At 38.0% G+C, this 27431-nt stretch overlaps 1 protein-coding gene across 4 annotated transcripts in view; it reads right to left on the reverse strand.

Annotated features, from left to right (window-relative positions):
* The window catches only part of PARD3B (par-3 family cell polarity regulator beta), a 1137826-nt gene that overhangs the window by 375274 nt on the left and 735121 nt on the right, over positions 1-27431 (reverse strand). For all 4 annotated transcript variants that reach the window (XM_033230595.1, XM_033230594.1, XM_033230597.1 and 1 more), the window contains one exon: positions 9168-9212. In XM_033230595.1, coding sequence (XP_033086486.1) covers positions 9168-9212 — 45 coding nt within the window. The remainder of the gene's footprint in view (positions 1-9167; positions 9213-27431) is intronic.

The following is a 27431-nucleotide window of genomic DNA, read 5'->3' on the forward strand; positions in this document are numbered from 1 at the left end:
TGCTGTGGTACGATCTTGGTTTGGTGCAACCTCTGCTTCCCAGGTTCAAGCGATTCTCTTGCCTCAGCCTCCCAAGTAGCTGCAATTACAGGCACCTGCCACCACATTCAGCTAATTTTTGTATTTTTAGTAGAGACGCAGTTTCACCATGTTGGCCAGGCTGGTCTGGAACTCCTGACCTCAAATGATCATTTGCCTTGACTTCCCAAAGTGCTGGGATTACAGGCGTGAGCCACCGTGCATGGCCAACCATTAACATCTTTAATTCCCACTCCTCTGCCTACAAATTTATCTATAACACAGGCACCCCTATCACCTTCCCTACACCCAGTGCTCATCCTTGCCAAGGCCAACTACTACAAAACTACACTCTTAAACCAGTTCCTTAAACAATTGCTTCTTTCCCAATCCATCTTCTCCTTACGAATATCTCTTTTCTTTCATTCTATAAACATGATTTTGTGTTTCTCATTAATAAGATAAAATAGAACAATAAAAACAACTTTTCTTATCTTCTCTAGATAGATCTCTCTCCTTTCTCTTGATGTTAAGTTTCTAGAAAGATCATCTATGCTTGTTTTATCTCCCATTCCTAGTGGAAAAAAGTCATCTTTTCAAACCTTCTGTAAACCTGGGACCATTTCCTCCTGGAAATCCTTGATCTCCTCATTCATCAGACACAGGAAATCTTTAAAGAAATAATTAATCTAGGCCACCGTTGAGTCTGAACTGACCCAAGTTTTTTCTTTATTCACCAAAAAAGTCGCCATCTACGCAACCCCATCACTACTGCTGATCTCAGTCACTTCCAAGATATGAGACCCGGTCACCTGCTCTTTCCTGTGCTGTTGGCCTTATGATACCACTCTGTGTGTCTTCCAATGTGACTAGCTGTCCTACTTCTCCCCTCATCCTAGACTCTTCCACCTTGCCTTCTTGAGCCCAACTATCCTTCCATGGTTGACAAAATACTGTTCATTTTCAACCCAACCTCTTCTTTCAAACCACCTCAGTTCTCCACTACAAATTATACTTTCTCAGCACCTTTCTCAATTGAAGCTTCTCACATCACACCCATATCATGGAGGTCAGGGTGAGAAGGAGATCCAACTTGGTCCTTTTACCTCATTTTCACTTTCTGCACTTTGCTCATATGGAATCTTGCTCCTGCACAGCTCATGCTAACCTGTCACTCTTCCTTCTACTCTCAATCATCCTTGCCCTCTACTACCTTCATCATCTATCCATCTGAAAGATTTCCATCTTGGAGTGTAGGTAATGGAACCCCAAGGAGGCTTCTCTCTCTCTCCTTCTGCTGGGCTCTGAAGAGGCAGAGGAGGTAGGGGAGGCTCCAAACTGTGGGGCCATGACAGCACTGTGAGTCTCTCCTGCTTCCCCAGGTACTTCCAGTGCCTGCCCAAATTTGGTCTCTTCGCAGCCATCCACAAGGTGATCCATATTGGCTTCCCATCCACCAGCCCAGCCAAGGCCAAGAAGACCAAACGTATAGCCATGGATGTGTCAGCACTGACCCACAGTCCCAGCATTTCCTCCATCAGTTCCATCAGCTCCGTGGCCTCCTTTGTATGTGTGTGTGTGGGGGTGGGGGAGGGGTGGGGAGAGGCGGCCACAGCCTTTGTGTTAATACACTTCACTCTTAAGTGTCTATCTACCCCGTCTCTATCTTCTCACTCTTGTTATCAAGAAGTAAATGCTGCAGGAAATCGCTGGTCAACACCTGCAGAAAAGTTGGTCCTAACCTGAAAGTTGGAGCTAAACCCAAATACTGGAGATACCAGCAAATTCCAGTATACCTGGAGATATGTGAGCAAGAAATAAATGTTTCTTGTTGGTTTTATTATGCAGCATAGTTGTAGCGATAAGTGACAAGTACAATGACAATCAAGGTGGATACCCTTTTTTACTTACCCATTAAGTTTAACTTAAAAAAAATACTCAAAGCTTTGTTGCCTAAATATTTCTTACTTTTCTTTCCCCTTCCATTGCTAATCACTGACACTTATGCCAACATCATCTCTCATCTGGACTATTAGTCTGTCTCTCCTTTTTTTTGGCGGGGGGGGGGTGGGGGCCGCGGGGCATCCCTTCAGGTTCCTACAGTCAAAAGATTGATATTACTAGAATATAAAAGTGACTTCTTTAATCTGTTTAGATTATCTGATCCTATGGGATAAAACGGCACTTTTTCATTTGGTGGGAGTCCATATGGTCTAATCTTTGCCTACTTGGCTCAACTTGATATCTCACCACTTTCCCTTTGTACTGCTGCCACACTGAACTGCTTAGAGTTTCTTAAATATACCATGATGTTTCATGTTCTCAGGACTTTCCAGATGCCTGAAATGTGTTGGCTCATTGGCCTTTTCTATATCTCCAATTTCTATTTTGCTTTCAGATCCTGCTATGGAAGCACATCCTTTCTGAAACCTGACAGCCATCCCCAATTCCAAATGGAATTAAGCAGTATTTCCTCTGTGAGGTTTTTGCATTGAACTCTTTAACATGAGGGTATCAAACAAATACTGAATTAGGCATTTGTATTTTTTCTCCTCTACCACATTATAAACATTTTATAAGGCTGAGAACATGTCTTATTTTACTTTGTATCTCAGCACTTAACACAATATCTGTTGCAGAGTGGGCATTTAGTAAACATGAGTGGAACTAAAATTATTTAGCTTGAAATTTGATTTGGAAACATACGTTGTCTCTTTTTTACTCATGAATTTTAGAGATGCATAAACTAGCTCCACATTTGAGGAGTAAATAATTTTATTAAAAAGACTGATATATTTGTTTCTATTCAGTTTGATTCACTGAATTTTAGAGACCACATTATTCAATAAATTTTTTGCAAATGTGGAAATATCAGAGTTGCTTCACAATCAACTTTGTATAGGAAGAATACTAGACATATTGCTAAGTTCTTTATGACAACTTCCTGAATCCCATGGAAATATAAACCAAGGCTGCAGCATGTGAGAAATGTATATATTTCTTGTGTCTAAAGCTATATTTATCCAACATAACAAATGACAAAAGCTTAGAAAGCATCCAATAAAGATGTTTGTCCAAATAGAGAACCATGCTGTCATATCTTAATGAGTCAATGCGAAAAGAAAGAGTTCAAGTACACTAACCACTAACTTGAAAATTTTAGCTCCGCATCAATAATAACCATACAAATTCATGAAAATTTGCAATCCAATTAGAAGACGTAAATATTTTTAAAATGGCCATAACTAGCATTCCAAAATGTAAATGCACATTTCAATTTTAAGATTCTATGGAAGTCTGGAATAATAAGACTCAACACAATTTATGAAATGTCATTTAATAACTCATTGCTCTTGAATTAAAGTGACTATCCAATCACCCTATGGTTTTAAAAGCTCGGTTCTTTTGCAAGGATCTAGAAATTTCTTAGGCCACATTTGAACACTCTAGATTTGAGGTTTATACACATTGCATTTAGAACAAAATGTAAGACCTGCCGAAGTAGTAATTTGCATACTAAATTCTTGGCCTTTGTTATAAGGATACACATTACCTGCACATGCACCTTTGCTATAATTCATACACATCTAATGCACATCTTCTCTCTCACACAGCTCTCAACTTGGCCCACACATTCCTATACATGTACACATGCACAAATACGTGTAAGGAAACAAAGGCAAGAATGATCAGATTAGATGTCCCTCTCATACTCAAGGAACTACAGTAGTTTGGTAGAGAAATTATAGCTATTGTGTTCCTGGTTCAGCTGGCTGAGCTTACACAATGCAAGTAAAGATGTATCAGATATCTTTATATGTGTGTATCATGTAGGGGCTGTGTCTTACTCCTGCATTCTCTGTCTTTGGAATGTGGGCATAAGGCACATGCTAGTGAAATATAAATTGCCCCAAAGCATAAGCTCCACCCTACAATACTGGGGTTCATATCCTTACCCCAAACTAGTTACCAGCTGGAGATCAAGTTTTTCAATTTTTAATTTTTTATTTTTTTGTGTGCTCTGTTGCCCAGGCTGGGGCACAGTGGTGTGATCTTGGCTCACTGCAACCTCCACCTCGTGGGTTCAAGCGATTCTCTTGCCTCAGGCTCCCAAGTAGCTGGGATTACAGGTGTGGGCCCCCATGCCCAGCTAATTTTTGTATTTTTAGTAGAGATGGGGTTTCACTTTGTTGTCCAGGCTGCTCTCAAACGCCCGACCTCAAATGATCCGCCTGCCTTGGCCTCTCAAAGTGCTGGGACTACGGGCGTGAGCCACTGTGTCCAGCCGAGATCAAGTATTTAAATTCCCTGAGCTTCAGTTTTTTCATCAAACTGTTAGGATACCAAACATACTTAGTGGCCTCACATAGAAATAGTACCCTAGATTGTTAATGAGCACTTGCTCATTAATTGATAAAGTGGTCTCAGAAAAGGTCCGCACTTGCTGCCAACCATTACTTTCACAGACTTGCCCGTTTTACAGCTATATGGACAGGTGTTTGAGAATATAAGAAATTAAAACAGAAATAGCCAAGCTTTTTAGTCCATTTTGCTAATTAATATGTCAGAGCTCATAAAGAAGAACTCATCGGCTTTCTTCAGTACTGCATCATCTTAAAGAGCTGGGTCAGCAAAGATCTCTGCAGACAGTCAATACATATTAAAACAGTTCCAAGCAGTAAATCAAAACAAAAAAAAAAAATAAAAAAGAAGACACTAAAAAAAGTAAAATTTATAAGCCCTTTCTGTCTGAACGTAAAGGAGCATTAAACTATTGGTTGAGGTGTCATTTTAGTAGACAGAAAGAAAATAAGGAAGAATTCCTTCTCAGACATATGTTAAGACCCCGAGTTTAACCAAAATTAAAGCATAATAATAATAAAAAAGCTGTGCTAAATTTGATGTCATTTTCTCTGGATCCTAATGTTCCCTCAGAATATTTAAATCATTTAAAAATGGTTTTATTGTTAAAACATACATTTTTCTGTTTTTTTTTTTTTTTTCTCCAGCCATTGCTAGAATTTGAATTTTGTCAGAGTTTAATGAGTGAAACAAGGAAAGAGGTTAAAGACATTTTTGGTTTTTCAAGGCTCTATGAAACTTGTGATTTCTCTTCAAGGAACCAAACAAAGGGTATTTTATTTCTAACTTCTCTAGGCAGGTCTTACCATACTATAAACTTAAATACCTCTCATATGTGGAGGAGGATTCTACCAGCTCAAAAACAGGAGAATCATCCTGCTATCTTCCTTGCCAAAGTAATGAGATGCAGTGCCCTTTTGGGGAAACCCCTGAAATAGGTCCTCAGAGAAATCTCAAGAATACTGGATTAATTCCAGAAGGGGTGAGGGGAACACTACACTTTGGGCCAAAAATGTTAGAAAGATTTATTTTACCTGGGCCTTTGATTGGATCTGAGCTCTGAAGTGTCAACCATTTAAAAATTAAGCCAAGAAAAGGGTGCCAAAAATATTGTCACAAATTTGGGAGGTACCCAAGCCAGACCAACAGATGGAACTTGACACGAAATGGCTCTTTACAGACTAAGTAGCTGACTCAAGAAATTTTAACTCAGATGAATTTATTAAAATGTTGAATGTCGTCTCGAATAAGAGGCTGGATGACAGATTTAGGTCAGTATATACAATTTAATTTGTTTAACTTCCTGTTGGTCTTGGATAGTATAAAAGCTGCTCACATTTCTATAGCTGAAGAGAAAGAGTGAGAGACTCTTCTTAGCATTAAAAAAAAAAAAAAAAAAAAAGCCAGGCACCACGCGCGTGCCTATAATCTCAGCTACTTAGGAGGCTGAGGCAGGAGAATTGCTTGAACCTGGGAGGCAGAGGTTGCAGTGAGCAGAGATTGTGCCACTGCACTCCAGCCTGGGCAACAGAGCAGGACTCCGTCTCAAAAAAAAAAAAAAAAAAAAAATCATATTTTAACCTAAATATCTGAAGATCTGAAGAAAGAGAGAAAGAATTTGGGAAAGGGGGCAATATTGTAACAAAAAGAAGTTAAGTGATTCCTTTTAACAACGGTGAGGTAAGTAGAGATTTATAAGTTAAAATACGATCTGGTAACTTGCTTAGTGGTCACAGATGACCTGTAGCCGACTGAGACTACAGGTGAATTTAGATGAATTTAAAAATGATTTTGTAACTGAAAGAGGTTGTTACAATCAAGAGAACCCTTATCCCTCTGCTCCTGCAGCTACCGCCGCCGCCACCACCACCACCACCAAATCCCAACGAGACATCCCTTCACATAAATGCAACACACAGAGGGGAACTACGTTTTATGTGAGGGATGAGTTCCTGAGGATCATTATGATTCAAGACTAATTTTCCAAAAGAAAGAAATGTAAAAAATTGGGGGAGTGGCCAGGCTCTGTGGCTCATACCTGTAATCCCAGCACTTTAGGAAGCTAAGGCGGGTGGATTGCTTGAGCCCAGAAGAGTTTGACACTAACCTGGGCAACATGGCAAAATCCCATTTCTACAAAAAAATAAAAATAAAAATAAAAATTAGCTGGGTATGGTGGCATGCGCCTGTGGTCCCAGCTATCTGGGAGGCTGAGGTGGAAGGATCACCTGAGCCAGGGAAGTCGAGGCTGCAGTGAGCTGTGATCATGCCATTGCACTCCAGCCTGGGTGACAGAAGGAGATTCTGTCTCAGAATCAAAAACTAAAAAAACAAAAAATGGGGAAGGGTATGTTCTTAGAGTACATACATTTTGAATCTTAGTTGAATACTTTCCTCTAATGCTGCTTTGTGTTTTCTCAGATCCGTTTCTAGTGTTTTACAAGATGCTCTCATTTAATGTGACTCTAAAGTGTATGATTTTTGGTGATGGTTTAGCCCTCTTCATTGCAGGCCACTTTTGCTCCAAAGTTATCAAGTGTCTGGTTATTTTTCAGCATTTCTACAGATGCCCAACGAGAAACCTGAAATAGTGATATGTTTTAATAGTACTTAAAAATGTAAGAATAGTGCATGTTGGAATAACAGTACATTAGTAACAGAAATATTCTTCAAAACATCAGATGTATTTAAACAGTGTGGTTCATGTGACATAAAGACTGCTGGAACTATTTCTGTCAGCTAAAGTGAAGGTGCCATATGGAATTTGCAATGAACCTGTGTGACGGCTTTAAAATTCTGCCATTCGTGACTAAAAAGGTTTTGGAAGGTTATTATTTCAAGTTTTGCACTTAGCATAGTTCTTTATTAATATTTTTATATCACACTATGCAAAGACAGATCATTGAAATTTACATAAAATGTTATGCCAACATACAAAGATGACAAAGTTCTCATCTTAAAAGAGTGACAAACTTTTAGTTGCCACCTAATAGCAGTGTGCTTGGAAATTAAGATGAGAATAAGCGGTGGCTCAAGCCTGTAATCCCAGCACTTTGGGAGGCCGAGACGGGCGGATCACGAGGTCAGGAGATCGAGACCATCCTGGCTAATACGGTGAAACCCCGTCTCTACTAAAAATACAAAAAACTAGCCGGGCGAGGTGGCGGGCGCCTGTAGTCCCAGCTACTCGGGAGGCTGAGGCAGGAGAATGGCGGAAACCCGGGAGGCGGAGCTTGCAGTGAGCTGAGATCTGGCCACTGCACTCCAGTCCGGGCGGCAGAGCGAGACTCCGCCTCAAAAAAAAAAAAAAAAAAAAAAAAAAAAAAAAAAAAAAAGATTTGATTTCCTGGAAAAAGCCAGAAAATTTATTATTTGCTCATTTTCAAAAACCAAATAGATAAACATTCCGGAAAAGGAAAAGGACTTCAACTTTTTGCCTTGAAGCCTATCCCAGTACACAGAAAAGACTTTTCATCTTCAGGTATTATTTTATACACACACACACACACACATACACACATATATATATATATATGAACCACAAGCACTAGCATGTATTTAAGATGAAGATATTATAGATTATTCTTGGGGTTCCCTGGTCATGATAACTTCCTTCTGAAGCTCCTAAAAATATGTCCAGTAGTAGAGAATTTAATGGAAGAGGATGCTGGGAACAAACAGCATGTGGCAATTTATCACTCCCACAGAAATCTCTTCTTTCACAGTGATCTAATTTCTTAGGCTTTTTATTAGGAAAAGCAAGAAAAAAAATCTAAGAGTTGTGAACCAGCCCTTCCCTGCTGTTATCACAAGAGAATCTGGAGAAAGAAGAAAGAAAAAAAATCATAATCTTGCCCTGGAACATGATCGAGGTAATGAGGCAACAAGGCCACTTACTGCTAAAAACATAATTGGCACACAAACACAGGAGACACTTGGTGATGGGAAAGACTTCTTTGTTTCACCAACGGAGTGATGTCGGCAAATCATAATCCTTCTGTTGTTTGGAGGGGCAATGCTACAAGCAAAATGGACATTTTCTCCCCCAAAATAATGTGCCCCTAGAGGAAAGGGATTACTCCACTATTTGCTAGCTTAGTAGCTTTAAACATTTTCAACTAATGTGAATAAATGATGATGGAGGAAGGAAAAAGGAGTAGGAGGCAGTCTACTTGGCCATGAAGAAACAGCTTGGATTTTATAAGTGAAGGTAACTCACACATGATAAAGACCTAAGAGACGCTTAGGAATTTTTGTGGACTTTCTAGAGAATATCTAGGGAGCTCATTCATGTCTCTAAAGAAAAATAATGCATACATCCCTGGAACAATCCATTTTGATGACAGGCAGAAAAAAAAAAAAAAAAAGAAAAAAATCCTATTCTTTTTTGAGGAGAAAAAAATGACCATATCTTTCTTATTCTGGAATCCTTTGTCCTACCACTTAAATATGAAAGTCATCATGGGAAAGAGTCTTGAACTTTCTTGGGTTTTCTTGCAATTTTTTTTTAAGTGTTCAGCTGGAGTACAGATTTAAGATTTTTGGTTATATATATATATTTTTGGAAATCTTTATTCTTTGCTCCCAAACATTCTGAGTTAGCATACATTATGCCACTATACACACAGCCAAGCAATAATTCATCTTTGTGGAAGTCAGAGACATCTCATGTATTAATTAGAAAGCCTTTCAGCGACTAGTGGATAGAAACAGGTTCCAACTGCTACTAAAACACAGCCAGTGATTTCCAGGAAGGGGAATACAGTCAGTTACAAGGAATTTCTTACCCGATTTGTGTCCAGCCAATGAGTGAACCTTGCTTTCATCTGGCACTGAGGAGAAGAAATGAAAGAGACGAGGATCAGACCGGCTTATAAATCAGACAATTTTTAAACAGTAAATTAATATAGATTCATAATAAGTTAAATATTTTACTGGCAGAGATTTGAGAAACATTTTTTTCTTCCAGCCTACCCTGGGGTACCTCACTTTTATTGGTAGATATCTTGAAGACAGCTATGAATAAGTATGTTTATTAGATCTTTTATGACTATAACTTCATTTTCTCTTTATTTTCTTTATTTTAACTGGGTTGTTGCTTCCATGTTTACAACAGGAGAAACCAAATTCATAGACCCAGGGATGTACACAATATAATAAAATTTTTTCAGCATAACAGCAATACATGTGTTTGTGTCTGTATGTATATTAAATACTTAAGAATTAGACTTCTGTATCTAGTCAAAATAGAGTAAAAGGGAACAGATTTGTAATCCTCCCCGAAACAATTTTAAAAACTAGACAAAACAAGAAACAATGGCATTCAACAGATTAGACATCAGGCAACAAAATGCAGTGACCCCAAGAGATGGAAAACAAAGGACGTGAACTCCACAATTGCCCCAGCTTATTCTCCGAAGAAAGCCTCCAGGCAGCTGTGCAGGAAAGACAACACCCAAGCAGAACCCAGTGATGGCCCCAGCTTGAGGACGTGGTGCTGGCCATCCCAGGAAGCCAAAGAAGACAGAGGTTGCAGAGCAGAGAACCAGAGAAGAAAGAGCAATACTATCTTCAGAAAAATCTCTTCATATATTTAGTTGAATACTGATGATCACATGTGTGTAAGAAAATTACCCCAAGAGTTGGCAAAGAACCATCCCAACCTGGAAAAGGAACAGCATCCGAAGTTCACATAGGGCTGGGAATAGTGCCTATTTCCAACAGCCAGTGTGGAAAACTTCATAACTGAAGGGCATCCATTCCAATGTGAAGAAGGGTCTTGTCTCAACAGTGGGGAAAAACTAACTCTAGATTAACAGAGCTCTGATGAAATGGATTCATTTTTAAAAGACAATTACTGAAGCTCATATAGGAAGAATTAGATAGTATGGGTAGCCCTATAGTAATTTTTTGAAAAAAAAAATGTGTTTATACGTAAAACCTCCCCACAAACAAAATTCTAGGCCCAGATGGCTTCATTGGTGAATTCTACCAAACATTTAAGAAATAAATAAGACCAATTCTACAGAAAATGTATTAGAAAGAGAGAGGATTTCCCATGCCATTCTATGAGGCTAGTGTTACTCTGATACCAATATCAGAAAAATACATGATATGGAAACTGCTAACCCATATCCTTCATGAACATAGATGCAAAGGTCTTAATCCTTAAGCATCTCTGCGTAGATGATCACTTTCAACAAAAGCTGTTCATTACCATGTGCCACTATCTATGTTAGTACATAAAACTCTGGTTTCAAGGATTGAAGCAAGGCAAGGGCAATTTGCTAATGAGAAGAATCTCTTCCATTTTGCCTAACATTAGATTGATCTCAGAGTAACATGTCCCTTTTTTTCTCTGCCCACAACATTCAGTCTTAATTGACCCAGTTACTATACATAATCTTCCCACTCCCACCTGGCCCTTCTTTTCTAAGCGATTTCTTTATTTTTCAGATAAAAACACTACATATCTGTGATTATTCTGTTCCCAACTGCTTAAAAATATTGTTAGACTTTTTGTTTTATTTCCAGTTGGGAGGTAAGTATTTATAAGGCACCACTTGTGAGCCAAATTCTGTTTTTCTCAGACCTAAAAAGCACTTACATAGAATCAATTTACACTGTAAGTAGAAAAATATTAGAAAACAATGATAATGATTAAAAATAACCTTAGCAACTAATATTTACTGAGTACTTGTAATACACAGGTTTTATGCTATGCACTTTGTATCTGTTCATTCATTCAATTCTCACAACGACCTGGAAAGTATTATTACTATCTTTATGTTACAGATAAAGAAACTGACATATGCCTCATAAATGGAGAAGCCTGAACTTAAATATGGCACTCTTAACCACTCCATTCATTACACTTGTGGTAAGAGCCACAGAAGAGTCGCTACCTGAGAAACCTGCAATATAAGACAACACAACCAACTCTATGCTAAAAAACGACTCTCTTTACTTGAGTATGTGCTATTAATAGTTATCGTTCTGTGGTGACCAATCTTAATAAATGTTAGCTATCATTTTGTTTAACGTGTTTTGAAATGGATGATTCTGATGGGTTCAAGCTAAAATATCCATTCTCATTCTACAAATGAGAAATAATCTTTCTGAATTGGAATCCTTGTTTGGAAACAACAGTTTTGTACAAATCATTTTAACTTTCTGTGGCCTCAGTCTGAACATAAGAAGATATTGCTTACCCCACAGGTATGTGGTGATGATTACATGTGCAAATATATGCAAGGTACTTAGAAGACCACAGAGTAAGTGCTTAATAAATATGGACTACTGTCATCACCAATGAGAAACAAAATAGAAAGTCAGACTAACATCATAGCTAGTAATCAGACAGACATGGGTTGAATGCCAGCATCACCAGGCAAGTTACTAAGCTCTTTTTTTTTTTTTTTTTGAGACAGAGTTTCGCTCTTGTTGCCCAGGTTGAAGTGCAATGGCACGATCTCGGCTCACTGCAACCTCCACTTTCTGAGTTCAATCGATTCTTCTGCCTCAGCCTCCTGAGTAGCTGGGATTACAGGTATGTGCCACCATGTCCGGCTAATTTTGTATCTTTAGTAGAGACGGGGTTTCTCCATGTTGGTCAGGCTGGTCTCAAACTCCTGACCTCAGGTGATGCACCTGCTTTGGCCTCCCAAAGTGTCAGGATTACAGGTGTGAGCCACCGTGCCCGGCCACTAAGCTCTTTTTTAGCTTTAGTTTCCCCATATGAGAAATGGGGGAAAAAACAGTACAAACAGTACACAGAGAGTTGTGGGAACTAAATGAGAAACAATGTATAAAAGCACTTTGCACAGTTCCAGACACATAATTCTCAATAAATGAAAACATTTGAGAAATGGAAGTTGTGACAGTGGTCAAGGTGGTGTATTTGATGACAGTTGTGGGGTTTGTGATTTAATTTGCTCAGGATTATAAAGAACTAAAGAGAGAAAATAATCGAGAGCATACTATGCTTCAGCAGGGCACTAGGTGCTTTCACACCATTATTGTATGGATCATTCCCCAACCGCAACAGATATGACCTAGCAGTTTACCCGGCTCCTGAATCATTCTGCAGTGGAAGACAGGCAATGAAAGCACAGTAGACTGTATGGTTTTATTATGCATAGTCATTCAGAAGAAGGGATTCATGCAAAGGTAAGGCTTTTGCTGTTTTGTTTTTATCTTTTTTTAAAAAAATTTAAGCTGATTTAAGTACTTGCAAATTCCCTGGCCATATTAGGCTTAACAAATTATCTTCTTAACTTTTTGGCTGAAAAATATTTATTATTTCGTATACTTATCATTATTTTAATTGACAATTTGAAATTACCTCGAGCACTAATATAAATTATTTGAAAAACATTGTAGAAAATCCAAATGGGTGATAGGCATAAAAATTAGAGGCCTTTCTCCGAAATATTCACTGACACAGATGTCTATCTTTAGGACAGAAGATAAATGAATAAACATAATGGAAAAGAGAGGGAACCGTAATGACTTAATTGATAGAATACATTTTATTTAAAAGGTTAAATTTGGAACAATCATCTTTTATACACATGCTTAGTGCTGGGAAGTAATTTAAATAACAGTAGCAAATGAGAAAATGAGGTAAAATTACACATGCCACCAAGTTGTTTTTTTTTTTTTTAAATGGCAAGTGTTATAATTAATACCCAACTTCCTTTATAACTCACATTACCTTAGAGCTACTATTAAAATTATCTCTTGGGGCTGAAGCTTAAGTCTAGTAGTTTCACTGCATAATATTTAGCACAGTGATTGGAATGGTAGTGATATGAAATACAACAGGTGTGTCATTTTAAACAAAGGACTTATTTACAAGAGATTGAAAAATAAATGGGCCTGGTGTGGGAAAGGTCTTTGATTCCAAAATGGTAAAGTATTAATTAAAAACATTGAGTAAGATAGTGCTGATGGAGCAAGAGTCTAAGTTTCTTGGTCTAGTTCTGATGACAGAATTTTTTCTCCTTTTCTTTCTTCCTTCTTTTGAAAAAAGTATTTGTATTTACAGGTGATTTCATTGCCTTTCTTATCCTTCAGTTTTACCCAAAGACTGGTACTACTTGCTCTTGATTATCTTAAATGGATATTATAATAACTGAAGAGATACCAATGAAATGCTCAGGTTTCTGAAGCTGCAATTCATAAATATTTTTATAACTGTTATTTTATTATAACCATTATTACATACTTAGAGGGTACCATGGACTGCCTCCTCTTGATCTTTCTTTGCATTTATTTAGATAATAGGATTTCTACACTAACCTCATGCTTCCTCATACTCAATTCAAGATTGATGTACATTATTTTACCTAATTATCATAAGGTACTTAATAAAGAGGACACTCTTTGGCTGGGAAGACTGTTAATTTCCTGGTGTGTTCTCTGATTCAGGAAGACTTGTTTGAGAAACATAGCAGCCTGATGGCCTATGTTTCTAGTTCTCCTGGTTGTAAGCCTTTGAAGCTAATTAGAACTGCCCAGCATCAATGGCATCTTTTTAAAAAGCATAAATAAACAGTCTGTGTCTTTTCACTTAATTTCAACCAGTTCATCATCAGAATTGAGAGAAAGAAAATACAGGGGGAAAAGTCTATGAAAAAGATGGCACTCTGAGAACTAGTTAGTGGCAAACATCAAAGTGCACATAATACTTACACACATTGGCTTCCCAGTAGGATACATTTATATTAGTATAGTGATCACTTAAAGTGTTTTATTCTTTTGTCAAGCTTTCTTATACACTTCAAATGCATTCTCACTGGGGGAAAACAATCCCCTTTCTTATTGATAGCATTTGATACGCATTCTATAACATAAGTGACTATTAGGGACTACACTTGCTTAATAAAAATTTGCAGAACAGTGGCAGATTTGGTGAGTTAATGGGCCCCAGATGCTCTTCTTATGCTGACAGAAGATGGTATATTGCTATCATGCACAAATCTCTTCAGATAAGAATTGCCGTCAGCTACAGTTATTCTTTTTTAGAATGCCAACACTGTATCACGAATGGGGAATATGCAAATGTGTTCAGATTCTCACTATTCATATTGAGATACTTTGAGGCAAAGTATCACTCTAAAATATGATGCAATGGTAGTCTTACATAGATAACTCCATTTCATTTAAGTTTTGATTTCCATATCTTTGAAATAATAGAGACTGCAATTTTGAAGTTGATGTTTGGCACAATAAAAATACATCTTCTAATGAGGCTATAAATACTTCTCTTTGGATAGTTTGCTAGGAAACTAAATATCAAGTAATCCCTTAACAGTTAATAAATTTGTTTTCAAGAGTTGTTCCTTCAGAACTTAAAAAAATTGATGTAGTTGCCAATATTAAAAATCAATTTTCCTCTCCTTTAGCAGATCAATTTCTGTACCACTGATTGATTTCCAGAATTTCTAAGGAATGCAAACCTGTTTCAAATTGTAAATTAAGTTTCTTCCTGAGCACCCATGAACTATTACTGCATTAATCTATAGTGTTTTCGTATGTCAATGACAATTTGGCATAATGATTCTGCTTAGCAAGACTTTTTGAGTTTTCAGCACTGTGAGTTTACATGTGTTAAAAAATTCTTCCATCTCTTGAAACACACACACACACAAACACACACACACACACACACACAAAGCAAGGCTTTTGCTGAAAAGGGGGCGAGGGAATTCGTATAAGATAATGGCGCAAACATTTATCTCATTTACCTTAGCAAGCTTTCCCAAAAGCACTGTGCTGCATCTCGAATGTGCTGCAGCTCTGACAGTAAGCTAATCAGAAATCTGCAGCTGAAATTTTTTTCCAATATCATAATGTATCTCTCAGCCATAGGATAAAAAAACATTACATAGGGTAAAAAACGAAGGCCCATTCCCCTCATCATTATCCAGCTATCCATATGTTCACAACTCTTTGGTGATCTCTTTAAAATTCCTTTTCTTTCTCCATGAACCTCAGAAAGTCTTAAATTGAAAGTTGCGAAAATCCAATACTTTTCATATGTTCTTATACTGTCATCTTTAGCTCATTAAAGAGTATTAAAAAATCCAAATAATTTCTTCATAAACTTATTAATTTGTTTTAATCCATTCAGTACACACTGTTTTTCTTAAAAGAATCAGATACTGAACCCCATGGTCTAATGAGGAGACACAAAGGACATATCTGTTAGAATAAAATATGTTAAATAGTTTAATAAAGAAAAAGATATGCTTCAGGAACAGCGAAAGGTCAGAGAGACACGAAGGTTCACAAAGACAATAAAGGCTTTAGGTGAATAATTACTTGCGTCAATTAATCTGGGAGGAGCAAAAATAACTTCTAGCACCTAGAACATCTTTACTCCTGGGGAAGGGAGTAGCATGAAAAAAGAAAAGAAAAGAAAAGGAAGAGAAGAGAAGAGAAGAGAAGAGAAGAGAAGAGAAGAGAAGAGAAGAGAAGAGAGAAGAGAAGAGAAGAGAAGAGAAAAGATCCCAAGCTTTGACTTTAAAAGGCCCTGGATTCTGATGCTAATAAGCTTACTGAACTTATTTGTAAAATGTAGATAAAGCCTCACAGGATGAGACAACTTGATGTAAAAATTTATCATGAAACCTAACAGAAGTAGGTGTTCACAAACAGATGATAGACTTTCACATCTCACCACTTTTGCCAGCTTTTCTGTACTACAGCACATCATATATACATAATATACATATATTTATATATAAATGTATATCATATCATATATATTTATAAAATATATATATCCTATATATAAATATATATATGCATATCAAATGCTATCAATAAGCAAAGGGATTGTTTTCCCCCAGTGAGAATGCATTTGAAGTGTATAAGAAAGTTTGACAAAAGAATAAAACACTTTGAGTGATCACTATATTAATATAAATGTATCCTACTGGGAAGCCAATGTGTGTAAGTATTATGTGCACTTTGATGTTTGCCACTAACTAGTTCTCAGAGTGCCATCTTTTTCATAGACTTTTCCCTCTCAATTCTGATGATGAACTGGTTGAATATATGTTTTTTTTTTTTTTTTGAGATGGAGTTTTTTAGTTCTTGTTGCCCAGGCTGGAGTGCAATGGTGCGATCTTGGCTCACTGCAACCTCCGCCTCCTGGGTTTAAGTGATTCTCCTGCCTCAGCCTCCCAAGTAGCTGGGATTACAGGCGCCTGCCACCATGCCCAACTAATTTTTATACTTTTAGTAGAGATGGGGTTTCACCATATTGGTCAGACTGGTCTCGAACCCCTGACCTCAGGTGATACGCTCACCTCGGCCTACAGGCGTGAGCCACTGCACCTGGCCCAGAAATATTTTTTATTAGTTTTTTAAAATAGAATTTTACCTTACTATACAACATTAAACATTTTTACATAATACAAATTTAAAGATTTTTATTTATTTAAAAAATTTAGAGACAGGGATCTTGCCATGTTGCCCTGGCTGGACTCAAATTCCTGCACTCAAGTGATCCTCCTGCCTCAGCAACCCAAGTAGATGGAATGACAGGAGTGCCACTGCACCCGGCTATAGAAGTAGGTTTTTAAGTAGGCCATGCAACTTTGTACTTAGGTACAAATTGTAGGTAACACATCATATTTCTTCTGAATTGCAAATATCTCAATTAATGTGCACGGGTCTGTTTCACATTAAACACCTTCAGCAGGGCATATGTCTTGTTTTTCCATTTTAGCCTAGTATCATGTCTAGCATCCCTCAGGTACTCATTAATGTCTGCTGAGTGAATGAATGCGGCACGTGTAAGAGTAAAGAAATGACAGCACATTTGGGCACGTCCATTCAGCAAAGGGTTCTAGACTCATGAATGAGACAACTGTTCATTGTGAGATATATATAATTATAGGAATGGTATAGTGTAAATGTGTTTAAACACTGTAAAATTCTTCTGGCAGAATTTTCAGACAAGTTCCTAGCAAGGAAGGGTAGGAGAAGGTAACTGGGGTCTGATTCTGGGACAGGTCGAAATAAAGACCAAAATGTAACAGAACTGTTTGGAATAAATATAATTCACTGGTATTTTGAGTAATGAACTGTAGAAATGTAGAAAAATACATGATTAGCAGGCTAGTCTCACTCTGCTGTCTTTCTCTCGGTATATATGACTGACCACTAGGGCAGTGGTTCCTCTCCATTTTTTGGCTTGTTGGCACTCATCACACTCTTGTTCTTCACATAGTATACCTGAAATAGCAGTTTCCTCTGTTTATAGAAAAATCACATTGTATTTCCAAAAACACTGAACACTTCGTACAAACAGCTCTTCTTTCAACCTGCAAATGTTATGAATTTCTAAAGCTGTAAATACAGGAAATAAATGTCTTTCTGGTATGACAACTTCAGAAAAAGACCAAGAACAGAAATACTAGCTTTAAAAACTGCTTTTACTAAATATTAAAGCATGAAAAAATGCTGATATGTGTAAGGTATAAAGGATAACAATTGGCCGGGTGTGGTGGCTCCCACCTGTAATCCTAGCACTTTGGGAGGCCAAGTTGGGTGGATCATCTAAGGTCAGGAGTACAAGACCAGCCTGGCCAACATGGTGAAACCCTGTCTCTACTAAAAATACAAAAAAATTAGCCTGGCATGGTGGTACAGGCCTGTAATCCCAGCTACTTGGGAGGCTAAGGCGGGAGAATTGCTTGAACCCAGGAGGCGGAGGTTGCAATGAGCAGAGATCGCGCCATGCAATGGCGCCTGGGCGACAAGGGCAAAACTCTGTTTCCAAAAAAAAATTAAGCAAACACTGTGTATCAACCACTGTGTTTAAGAAAAATATTATTTTACCTTTGAAACACTATGGGTGTTTCAACCCGATGCCATTCCTTCCCCTCTTTGTTCAGAGGTAACCACAATCCTGAATTTTGTACTTTATAATTCTCTTGCACTTCTTTATACCACAAATTTGTCCCCAAATAGTACTCTTTAAATGTGTATCTTTCATTAAACGACATTAGATTCTATCAAATATTTTTTGTGTCCACTGACGTGACTGATGTCACTGATCACACAGTCGTGTCACTAACATGTTGTGTCCACCATATGATCACACAGTCATGCTTTTTCTGTTCTAGTCTGTTAATACGTGTCCATTGATCAATTTCAAATGTTAAACTCACATTATATTCCTGGGACAAAATCTTCTTGGTCATGATATATTATCTTTTTTATATATTGTTGGGTTCAATTCACTAAATTTTTATTAGTTATTTTTGAAGGTGGCTTGGACAAATTTATTTTCTCACATTTCTGGAGGCTAGAAGTCCAAGATCAACCTGTCAGCAGTGCTGATTTCTCCCGGGGTTCCTCTCCTTGGCTCGTAGATGGCTGTCTTCTTCCTGAGTCTTCACACAGTCTTTTATCTGTGTGTTTGCCAAATTTTACATCAATTCAAGAAGGATATCAACCTAAATTTTTTTTTTCTAATGTCCTTGTCTGATATTGATATCAGAGTAATATTGGCTTCATAGAATGAGTTGGGGGAGTATTCACTCCTCTTTATTTATCTGGAAGAACGTCTGTAGAATTGTTATTATTTCTTTTTATGAAACACGTCAAATTTGCCAGTGAAGTCATTTGTACCTGGAGTTTCCTGTGTGGGAAAGTATTTCGATATAATTCAGTTTCTTTAATACCTACAAGGTGGCCACACTATTCATTTCTTCTTGCATGAATTTGATCATTGGAATCTTTCAAAATCTTTGTCCATTACATTTTAGTTGTCAAATTTATTGTGCATAATATTGCCTTAACATCCTTTGAATATCTACGAAGTCTGTACTGATGTTCCCTCTCTCAATCCTAATAATATTCACGTCTTGTTTTATATTATACTAATCAGTCTGGTTAATAGTTTATTGACTTTATATAAGAAAACTAGCATTTGGTTTCAATGATTTTACCAAATTTTTCTAACGCATTGATTTCTGTTCTAATTTTTATTTCTCTTCTTATGCTTAATTTGGATTGAATTTACAGTAAGTCTCCCCTTATCCATGGTTCTGCCGTCTTTGGTTTCAGCTACCTGGTCAATCATGGTCTAAAATGTTAAATGGGAAATTCAGGAAACAAACAATTCATACATTTTAAATTGTGCACTGTTCTAAGCAGTGTGATGAAATCTTGTGCCATCTTGCTTCACTGCACTCAAACCATTAATCATCCTCTTCGTGCAGAATAGCCACACTGTATATGTACTTGTGTATTAGTCACTTAGTAAGCATTTTGGTTATCAGATCAACTGTGGTGTATAGTACTACCCTCTACAGCACTATGGGGCTCAGAACTATACTCAGTTTCAGGCATCCACTGGGGGTCTTGGGGCATATCCCCTGTAGACAAGGGGGGATGGAGACTACTGCACTCTTCTTTTTCTATTTTCTTTCTTTTTTTTTTTTTAGATAGGTTCTTATTCTCATTGCTCAGGCTGGAGTGCAGTGGTGGATCTCAGCTCACTGCAGCCTCTACTTCCCAGGCTCAGCTGATTCTCCTACCTAAGCCTCCTGAGTAGCTAGGACTACAGGCAAATGCCACCATGCCCGGCTAACTTTTTGTATTTTCAGTATAGATGGGGTCTCGTCATGTTACCCACGCTGGTCTCAAACTCCTAGGCTCAAGTGATCTGCCCACCTCAGCCTCCCAAATTGCTGTGATTACAGGTGTGAGCCATTTCACACGGCCTCTCTTACTATTTTCTTAAAGTGAAAGCTGAGGTCATTTATTTGAAATATTTCTTCCTTTTCCAAGTTCAGTGTTATAAACTATCCTTTTAGTGACATCTCACAATTTTACTTATCCCACAAATTTTGATAGGTAGTGTTTTTATTTTCATTTAGTTCAAATACTTTCTAATTTCTCTCTGGCTTCCTTCTTTGATCCACGTGTTATTAAGAAGTACATAATTTATTTTCCAAGTATTTGCAGATTTTCCAGATTTCTTTCTGCTATTGAATTCTAATTTAATTCTATTGTGGTGACAGAATATATGTTGTATGACTTGAATTCTTTTAAAACTTTTAAGACTTTTTAATAGTCCAGAACATGGTATATCCTGTTAAATGTTCTATGTGCTCTTGAAAAAAAATGTGTATTCAGTTGTTGTGTGGAGTGTTCCATAAATGTTAATTAGGTCAAGAAAGTTGATAATATTGTTCAAATCTTCTACAGCCTTACTGATTTTTTGGTGTACTTGTTCTATCAATTATTGAGACACAGTGTCAAAATCTTTCACTATAACTTTGGATTTGCCTATTTTTCCTGTTGTTTAATGTATTTTTCTCTCATATTTTGAAGCAGTATTATTAGCTACATAAGCATTTAGAATAATTATATTGTTTTGATGATTTGGCTCCATTAAAGCTATGAAAGGACTTTCTGGTAATATTTTTCTGAAATCTACTTTCTCTGATACCAGTGTGGCCATTCTAGTAGTCTCTTGATTAATGTTAGCAGGGTATGTCTTTTTCCTTCCTTTTACTTTTAACTTACTTGTGTCTTTATATTTAAAGTGGGTCTTGTAGGCAGCATATGCTTGTGACTTACTTTTTTTGTGTGAGACACAAAAAAATGCCATGATCATAGCTCACTGTAGCCTTGAACTCCTGGGCTCAAGTGATCCTCCTGCCTCAGCCTCCCAAAGTGCTGGGATTACAGGCGTGAGCCACCACTTCTGGCCATGACTTGCCTTTTTTATCCAATTGACCATTTCTGCTTTTTATGGTCTAACATATACATTTAATGTGACTATCGTTACAGTTGATCTTGAACATATTGTTTTGCTATTGTCCTATCTGTTCTTTCTTCCCTTTCCCCTAGTCTGCCTTCTTTTGGTTACTTTTCATATTATTATTTGAGTGTTCTTTTGTTATCATGCATATCTTACAATAGTATATAGACTTACAGACAGTACTTCAACTTAAAATGGTTCAGTGTATGTTTTTTTGGCTTAGAAATGTCAATATGAATTAAGTAGAAACATATTTTAAGTAGCCATGTAACCATACAACCATTCTGTTGTCACTTTCAGTACAGTATTCAATAAATTACATTAGATTTTCAACAGTATATTGTAAAATAGGGTTTTTGTTAGATGATTTTCCCCAACTGTAGGGTAATATAAGTTTTCTGAGCACTTGTAAGGCAGGCTAAGCTAAGCTATGATGCTTGGTAGCAATGCATTTTTGACTTATACTGTTTTCAACTTAATGATAGGCTTATTGGAATGTTAGAAAAAATAATATATTTTTATATGTCTTAAAAACCCCATTTTACATTGTCATTATTTTTGTTTAAACAATTAACCTTATATTTAAACAGGAAAAATTTTAAAACACATTCATCCAAGTAATTCTAATTTCTGATTATCTTCATTTATGTAGATTCATATTTTTATCTGGTAACATTTTTCTTCTACCAGAAAGCCTTCCTTTAACATGTCATACAGTGTACCTGTTGGTGATTTACTCTTTCACCTTTTGTATTTCTGGAAAATTCTTTATTTTGTTTTTGTTTTTGAAAAATATTTTTGCTAAAGAATTCCAGCTGAATAGTATTTTTCTTTCAATACTTTAAAGATATTGTTACACAATGATACCTTTGTATTTTTCCTGTGAGAAATCTGCTGCTGTTCCTCTTTTTCTCTCTGTATGAAATGTGTTGTCCTGTTTCAAAGATTTTCTCTTTAACCATGATTTCAGCAAATTGTTTATAACGTGCCTTGGTGTGGTTTCCTCATATTCTGTGTCTGTGCTTCGAGATTCATTTGAGATTCATGAATATGGGCTTCCAGATTTCATTACATTTGAAAACATATTGACCATTGTTTTCTCAGATATTTTTTCTCTATTCCTCTTTTTCTCTCATTTGGTGAATCCAATGCCATGTATCTTAAACCACCTGAAGTTGCCGCACAATTCACTCTTCATTTCTGCGTGTCTTTTTCCTTTCAGTTTGTGTATTTCTACGGTGTGTGTTCATACTCACTTGTCTGGTTTCCTGCTTTCAGTTTGTGTATTTCTACTGGTGTGTATTCATACTCACTTGTCTGGTTTCCTGCTTTCAGTTTGTGTATTTCTACTGGTGTGTATTCATACTCACTTGTCTGGTTTCCTGCTTTCAGTTTGTGTATTTCTACTGGTGTGTATTCATACTCACTTGTCTGGTTTCCTGCAATGTCTAATTTGCTGTTACTCCCATCCAGAGTATTTTACATCTCAGATATTAAACTCTTCTAGAAATTTGATTTGGGTCTTCTTTTATATCTTCCATAGCTCTACTTAATATGTTAAATTTTCCTTTAGGCTTTTGAATGTACTAAACACAATTATAATAATTTAAATGTCTTTGTCTGCTAATTCTAACATCTGTGTCAGTTCTGGTTTTAACTAATTTTTTCCCTTATTATATGTCTTATTTCCACATTTCTTTACATGCATGTTAATACTTTATTGGATGCCAGATATTAGAAATTTTACCTTGCTGTGTCCTCTCTCTCTCTCTATATATATAATGTATATATATAATATATAATGTATATATAGATATATACACACACACATTCCTGTAATTTTAAATACACTTTTGGCATTTAAAACTTTTTGAGAGATAAGATCTGGCTCTGTTACCTATAGTGGCACAATCGCAGTTTACTACAACCTTGAACTCCTGACCTCAAGTCATACACTTGCCTCAGCCTCCCAAGTAGCTAGGACTACAGTATGTGCCACTATGCCTGGCTAATATTTACACGCTCTGTGTGTGTGTGTGTGCATGTGTGTGTGTAGGGGTTTCCCTATATTGTCCAGGCTGGTCTCAAACTCTTGGCCTCAAGCAATCTTCCCACCTTGGCCTCCCAGAATGTTGGAATTACAGGCATGAGCCACTGTGCTTAGCCCTTCCTGTAATTTTTAAAATCATCACTGGAATACAGTTTCTTGGAAAGAGTGATCCTCTTGAGTCTTGCCTTTACGATCTGTTAGGCAGGACTACAGTAGCATTTACTCTATGCTGATTATGCCATACAACAGAGGCAATGGACTTCTGCATACTTTATCCAATGTCCTATGGATTACGAGATTTTTTTCCAATCTTGTGGGTGGGAGCAAACATTGGTCTCACTCCTGAGTGTGCTCTGGGTACTGCTTCTTGAATCCTTTTGGCCTAGCCTTGCTAGTTCCCTACATGCATGCTTTGATGAATATTCTGTGTAATACTTAAGGAAAACCCTCTAACTATATGCGAAGTTCTCTCTATGCAGATTTCTCTTCTCTGGTATGTTTCTCCGTACACTCTAACCGCCTTGCTTTCCCTGACTCACAGCTCCATCTCTTAGACTCAATAACTGAAAATTGTGATATGAATTTTACATCAAGCTTCATAGTATGGTATTAATTTTCCAGAAATAAGTTTAAAAGTAGTGAATCTGGCTGGGTGCAGTGGTTTACACTTGTAATCCCAGTACTTTGGGAGGCCAAGATAGGTGGATCACTTGAGTCCAGAAGTTTGACACCAGCCTGGGCAATATGGTAAAACCCCATCTCTACAAGAAAAAAAAAAAATGCAAACATTAGTTGGGCATGGTGTTGTGTGCCTGTGGTCCCAGCTACTCAAGAGGCTGAGGTGGAAGGACTACTTGAGCCCAGGAGGTCGAGTCTGCAGTGAGCCATCATTGTACCCCTATACTCCAGACTGGGCGACCTTGTCTCAAAAATAAACAGTTAATCTACTTAATATATGAAATACCTTTATTCTTATAACTACAGCCTTCTGAATCATACAACCAATGGCCCTAAGACCACTTACGTCTTAAAACATAATGAGGAGTAAGATAGCCAAATAGAAGCTTCCACTGACAATCCTCCCCACAAGGATGCCAAATTGAACTACTAGACACACGAAAAAGCACCTTCACAAGAACCAAAAATCAGGTGAGTGATCACAGTAACAATTTTTACTTCGTATCACTGAAAAAGACACTGAAGGGGATAGGAAAGACAGTCTTGATTTGCTGACACTACCACTCCCACATCCTCCATTCCCCTGAAGTAGACATGTCGTACAGACAGAATCTGTGCACCTTGGGGAGGGAGAGCACAGTGACTGTGGGACTTTGCATTGGAACTCAGTGCTTTCCACCTTGTCAGGTAGGAAGCAACACCAGGCAGAACACAGCCAGAGTCCACGGAGGGAGCACTTAGACCAGCCCTAGCCAGAGGGAAATTGCCCATCCCAGTAGTCAGAACCTGAGTTCTGCCAAGCCTTGGCACTGCAGGTTAAGTGCTCTGGGGTCCTTAATAAACTTGAAAGGCAGTCTAGGCCATAAGGACTGCAATTACTGGGCAAGTCCTGATGCTATCCTGGGCTTGGAGTAAGTGGACTTGGGGGGTATGTAACCTAGTGAGACAGCAGTTGGGTGGCTAAGGGAGTGCTTGTACCACTCCTCCTCCAACCCCAGGCAGTGCAGCTCACAGCTCCAGGAGAGACTCCTGCCTTCTGTTAGAGGGGAGGAGAGGGAAGAGTTAAGAGGACTTCATCTTGCAACTTGAATCCTACCTCTGCCACAGTAGGGGGCACCGGGCAGGGTCCTGGGGCTCCCATTCTAGGCTCTAGCTCCTGGATGACATTTCCAGACACACACTCTGCCAGAAGGAAACTCGCAGCTTTGAAGGGAAGAACCCAGACCTGGTAGGATTCATCACCTGCTGCCTAAAGAAAATATGGGCCCTGAATAATTAGCAATAGCCAGGCAGTACTTGCCATGGGTCTTGCGTGAGACTCAGAGACACGCTAACTTATGGTGTGGCCCAGCACATTCCCAACTACAGTGGCTATGGAGAGGGTCTCCTGCTTGAGAAAAGGAGAGGGACTTGGTCTTGCACCTTAGGTACCAGCTCAGCTGTAGTGGTATAGAGCACAAAGTGGGTTCTTATGGTCACCAATTCCACACTTTGGTTCTCAGACAGCATCTCTGGATCTTCCCTGGGCCAGAGGGGAGCCCACTGCCCTGAAGAGAGAGTCCCAGGCCTGGCAGCATTCACCATGAGCTGACTGAAGGGTCCTTAGACCCGGAATGAGCATCAGTGGTAGACAGGTAGTACTTACTGTGGACGTGGTGGTGGTGGCTGCTGCAGGGAGAGAGTCCTCTGCTTGTGGAAAGAGGAGGGAAAAGTGGGGAAGACTTTGCCTTGTGGCTTGGTGCCAGCTCAGACTCAAGAAAATGGAGCACGAGGTAGACATCTAAGGTTTCTGACTCTAGGCCCTGGCTCCTGGAAGGCATCTGTGGACTCACTTGAGGCCAGGGGGACCTTGCTGTCCTGAAGGGAAGGACACAAGCCTGGCTGGCTTTATCACCTGCTTATTGCAGAGCTCTAGTGTCCTAAGCAAATGTAGGTGGTAGCCAGGCAGTGGTTACTGTGAGCCTAGGGAGAGACCCAGTGCTGTGCTGCCTTCAGGTCTGACCCCAAACAGTACCAGTGGTAGTGGTAGTGGCCACAGGGTGCTTGTGTCAGCCCTACACTGGTTCTAGGTAGCTCAGCAAACAGAGAGAGGCTTTATTTGTTTGGGGGAAAATAAGGGAAGAGAACAAGAGTCACTACCTGGTAATTCAGGGAATTCTCCCGGATCTTATCCAAGACCACCAACGTGGTACCTCTACAAGTCTGTAAGAGTCACATTGTTACTGGGCTTGGGGTGCCCCCTGATGCACATATGGTTGCAGGGACCAAAGATTAACATCACAATACTCAATTCCCCTGAAGAGCCAAAGCGTGGAATTGATGACCCCAAGAACCCACTTAAAACCTTCCCAAGAAGGATGGGTGCAAATAAGCCCAGACTGCAAAGAGTATAATAAATACCTAACTCTTCAATGTCGAGACAATGATGAACATTCACAAGCCTCAAGACCATCCAGGAAAACATGACTTCACCAAACAAACTAAATAAGGCACAAGTGACCCATACCCAGAGAGAGACATAAGTGACCTTTCAGACAGAGAATTCAAAATAGTTGTTTTGAGGAAACTCAGTGAAATTCAAGATAACACAGAGAAGTCATTCAGAATCCTATCAGATAAATTTAACAGGGAGACTGAAATAATTAAAAAGAATCAAACAGAAATTCTGAAGTTGAAAAATGTAACTGACATAGTGTAGAATGCATGAGATTCTCTTAACTGCAGAACTGATCAAGCAAAAGAAAGAATTAGTGAGCTTCAAGACAGGCTATTTGAAAAGACACAGTCAGAGGATAATAAAAAAAAAATAAAACACAATGACGCACACCTAAAAGATCTAGAAAATAGCCTTGAAAGAGCAAATCTAAGAGTTATTGGCCTTAAAGAGGAGGCAGAGAGAGATACGGGTAAAAAGTTTACTCAAAGGGATCATAACAGATAATTTCCCAAACCTAGAGAAAGATATAGAACACCAAGCAAATTTACCCCAAATAAGACTACCTCAAGACAAGTAATAAGCAAATTCTCAAATGTCAAAGATAATGAAAGGATCCCAAAAGCAGCAAGAGAAAAGAAACAAATAATATACAATGGAGCTCCAGTAAGTGTTGCAGCAGACTTCTCAGTGGAAACCCTACCGGCCATGAGAGAGTGACAGGATATTTTTAAAGTGTTGAAGGAAAAAAAGAATGCTTTTTCTTCTAGAATAGTATATCTGGCATAAATATCCTTCAAATGTTAAGGAGAAATAAAGATTTTCCCAAACAAAACCTGAGGGATTTCATCTACACCAGATGTGTCCTACAAGAAATGCTAAAGGGAGTTCTTCAATCTGAAAGAAAATGACACTGATGAACAACAAGGTACAAAACTCACTAGTAATATTAAGTACACAGAAAAACACAGAATATTAAAACATTGTAATTGTGTCATGTAAACTACTTCTATCTTGAGCAGAAAGACTAAAATATAAACTGATCAAAATTACTAACTACAACAACTTTCTAAGACATACACAGTATAATAAGA

Source organism: Trachypithecus francoisi, unplaced genomic scaffold (assembly GCF_009764315.1).
Source record: "Trachypithecus francoisi isolate TF-2019V2 unplaced genomic scaffold, Tfra_2.0 Lachesis_group13, whole genome shotgun sequence".
Taxonomy (NCBI): Eukaryota; Metazoa; Chordata; class Mammalia; order Primates; family Cercopithecidae; genus Trachypithecus; species Trachypithecus francoisi.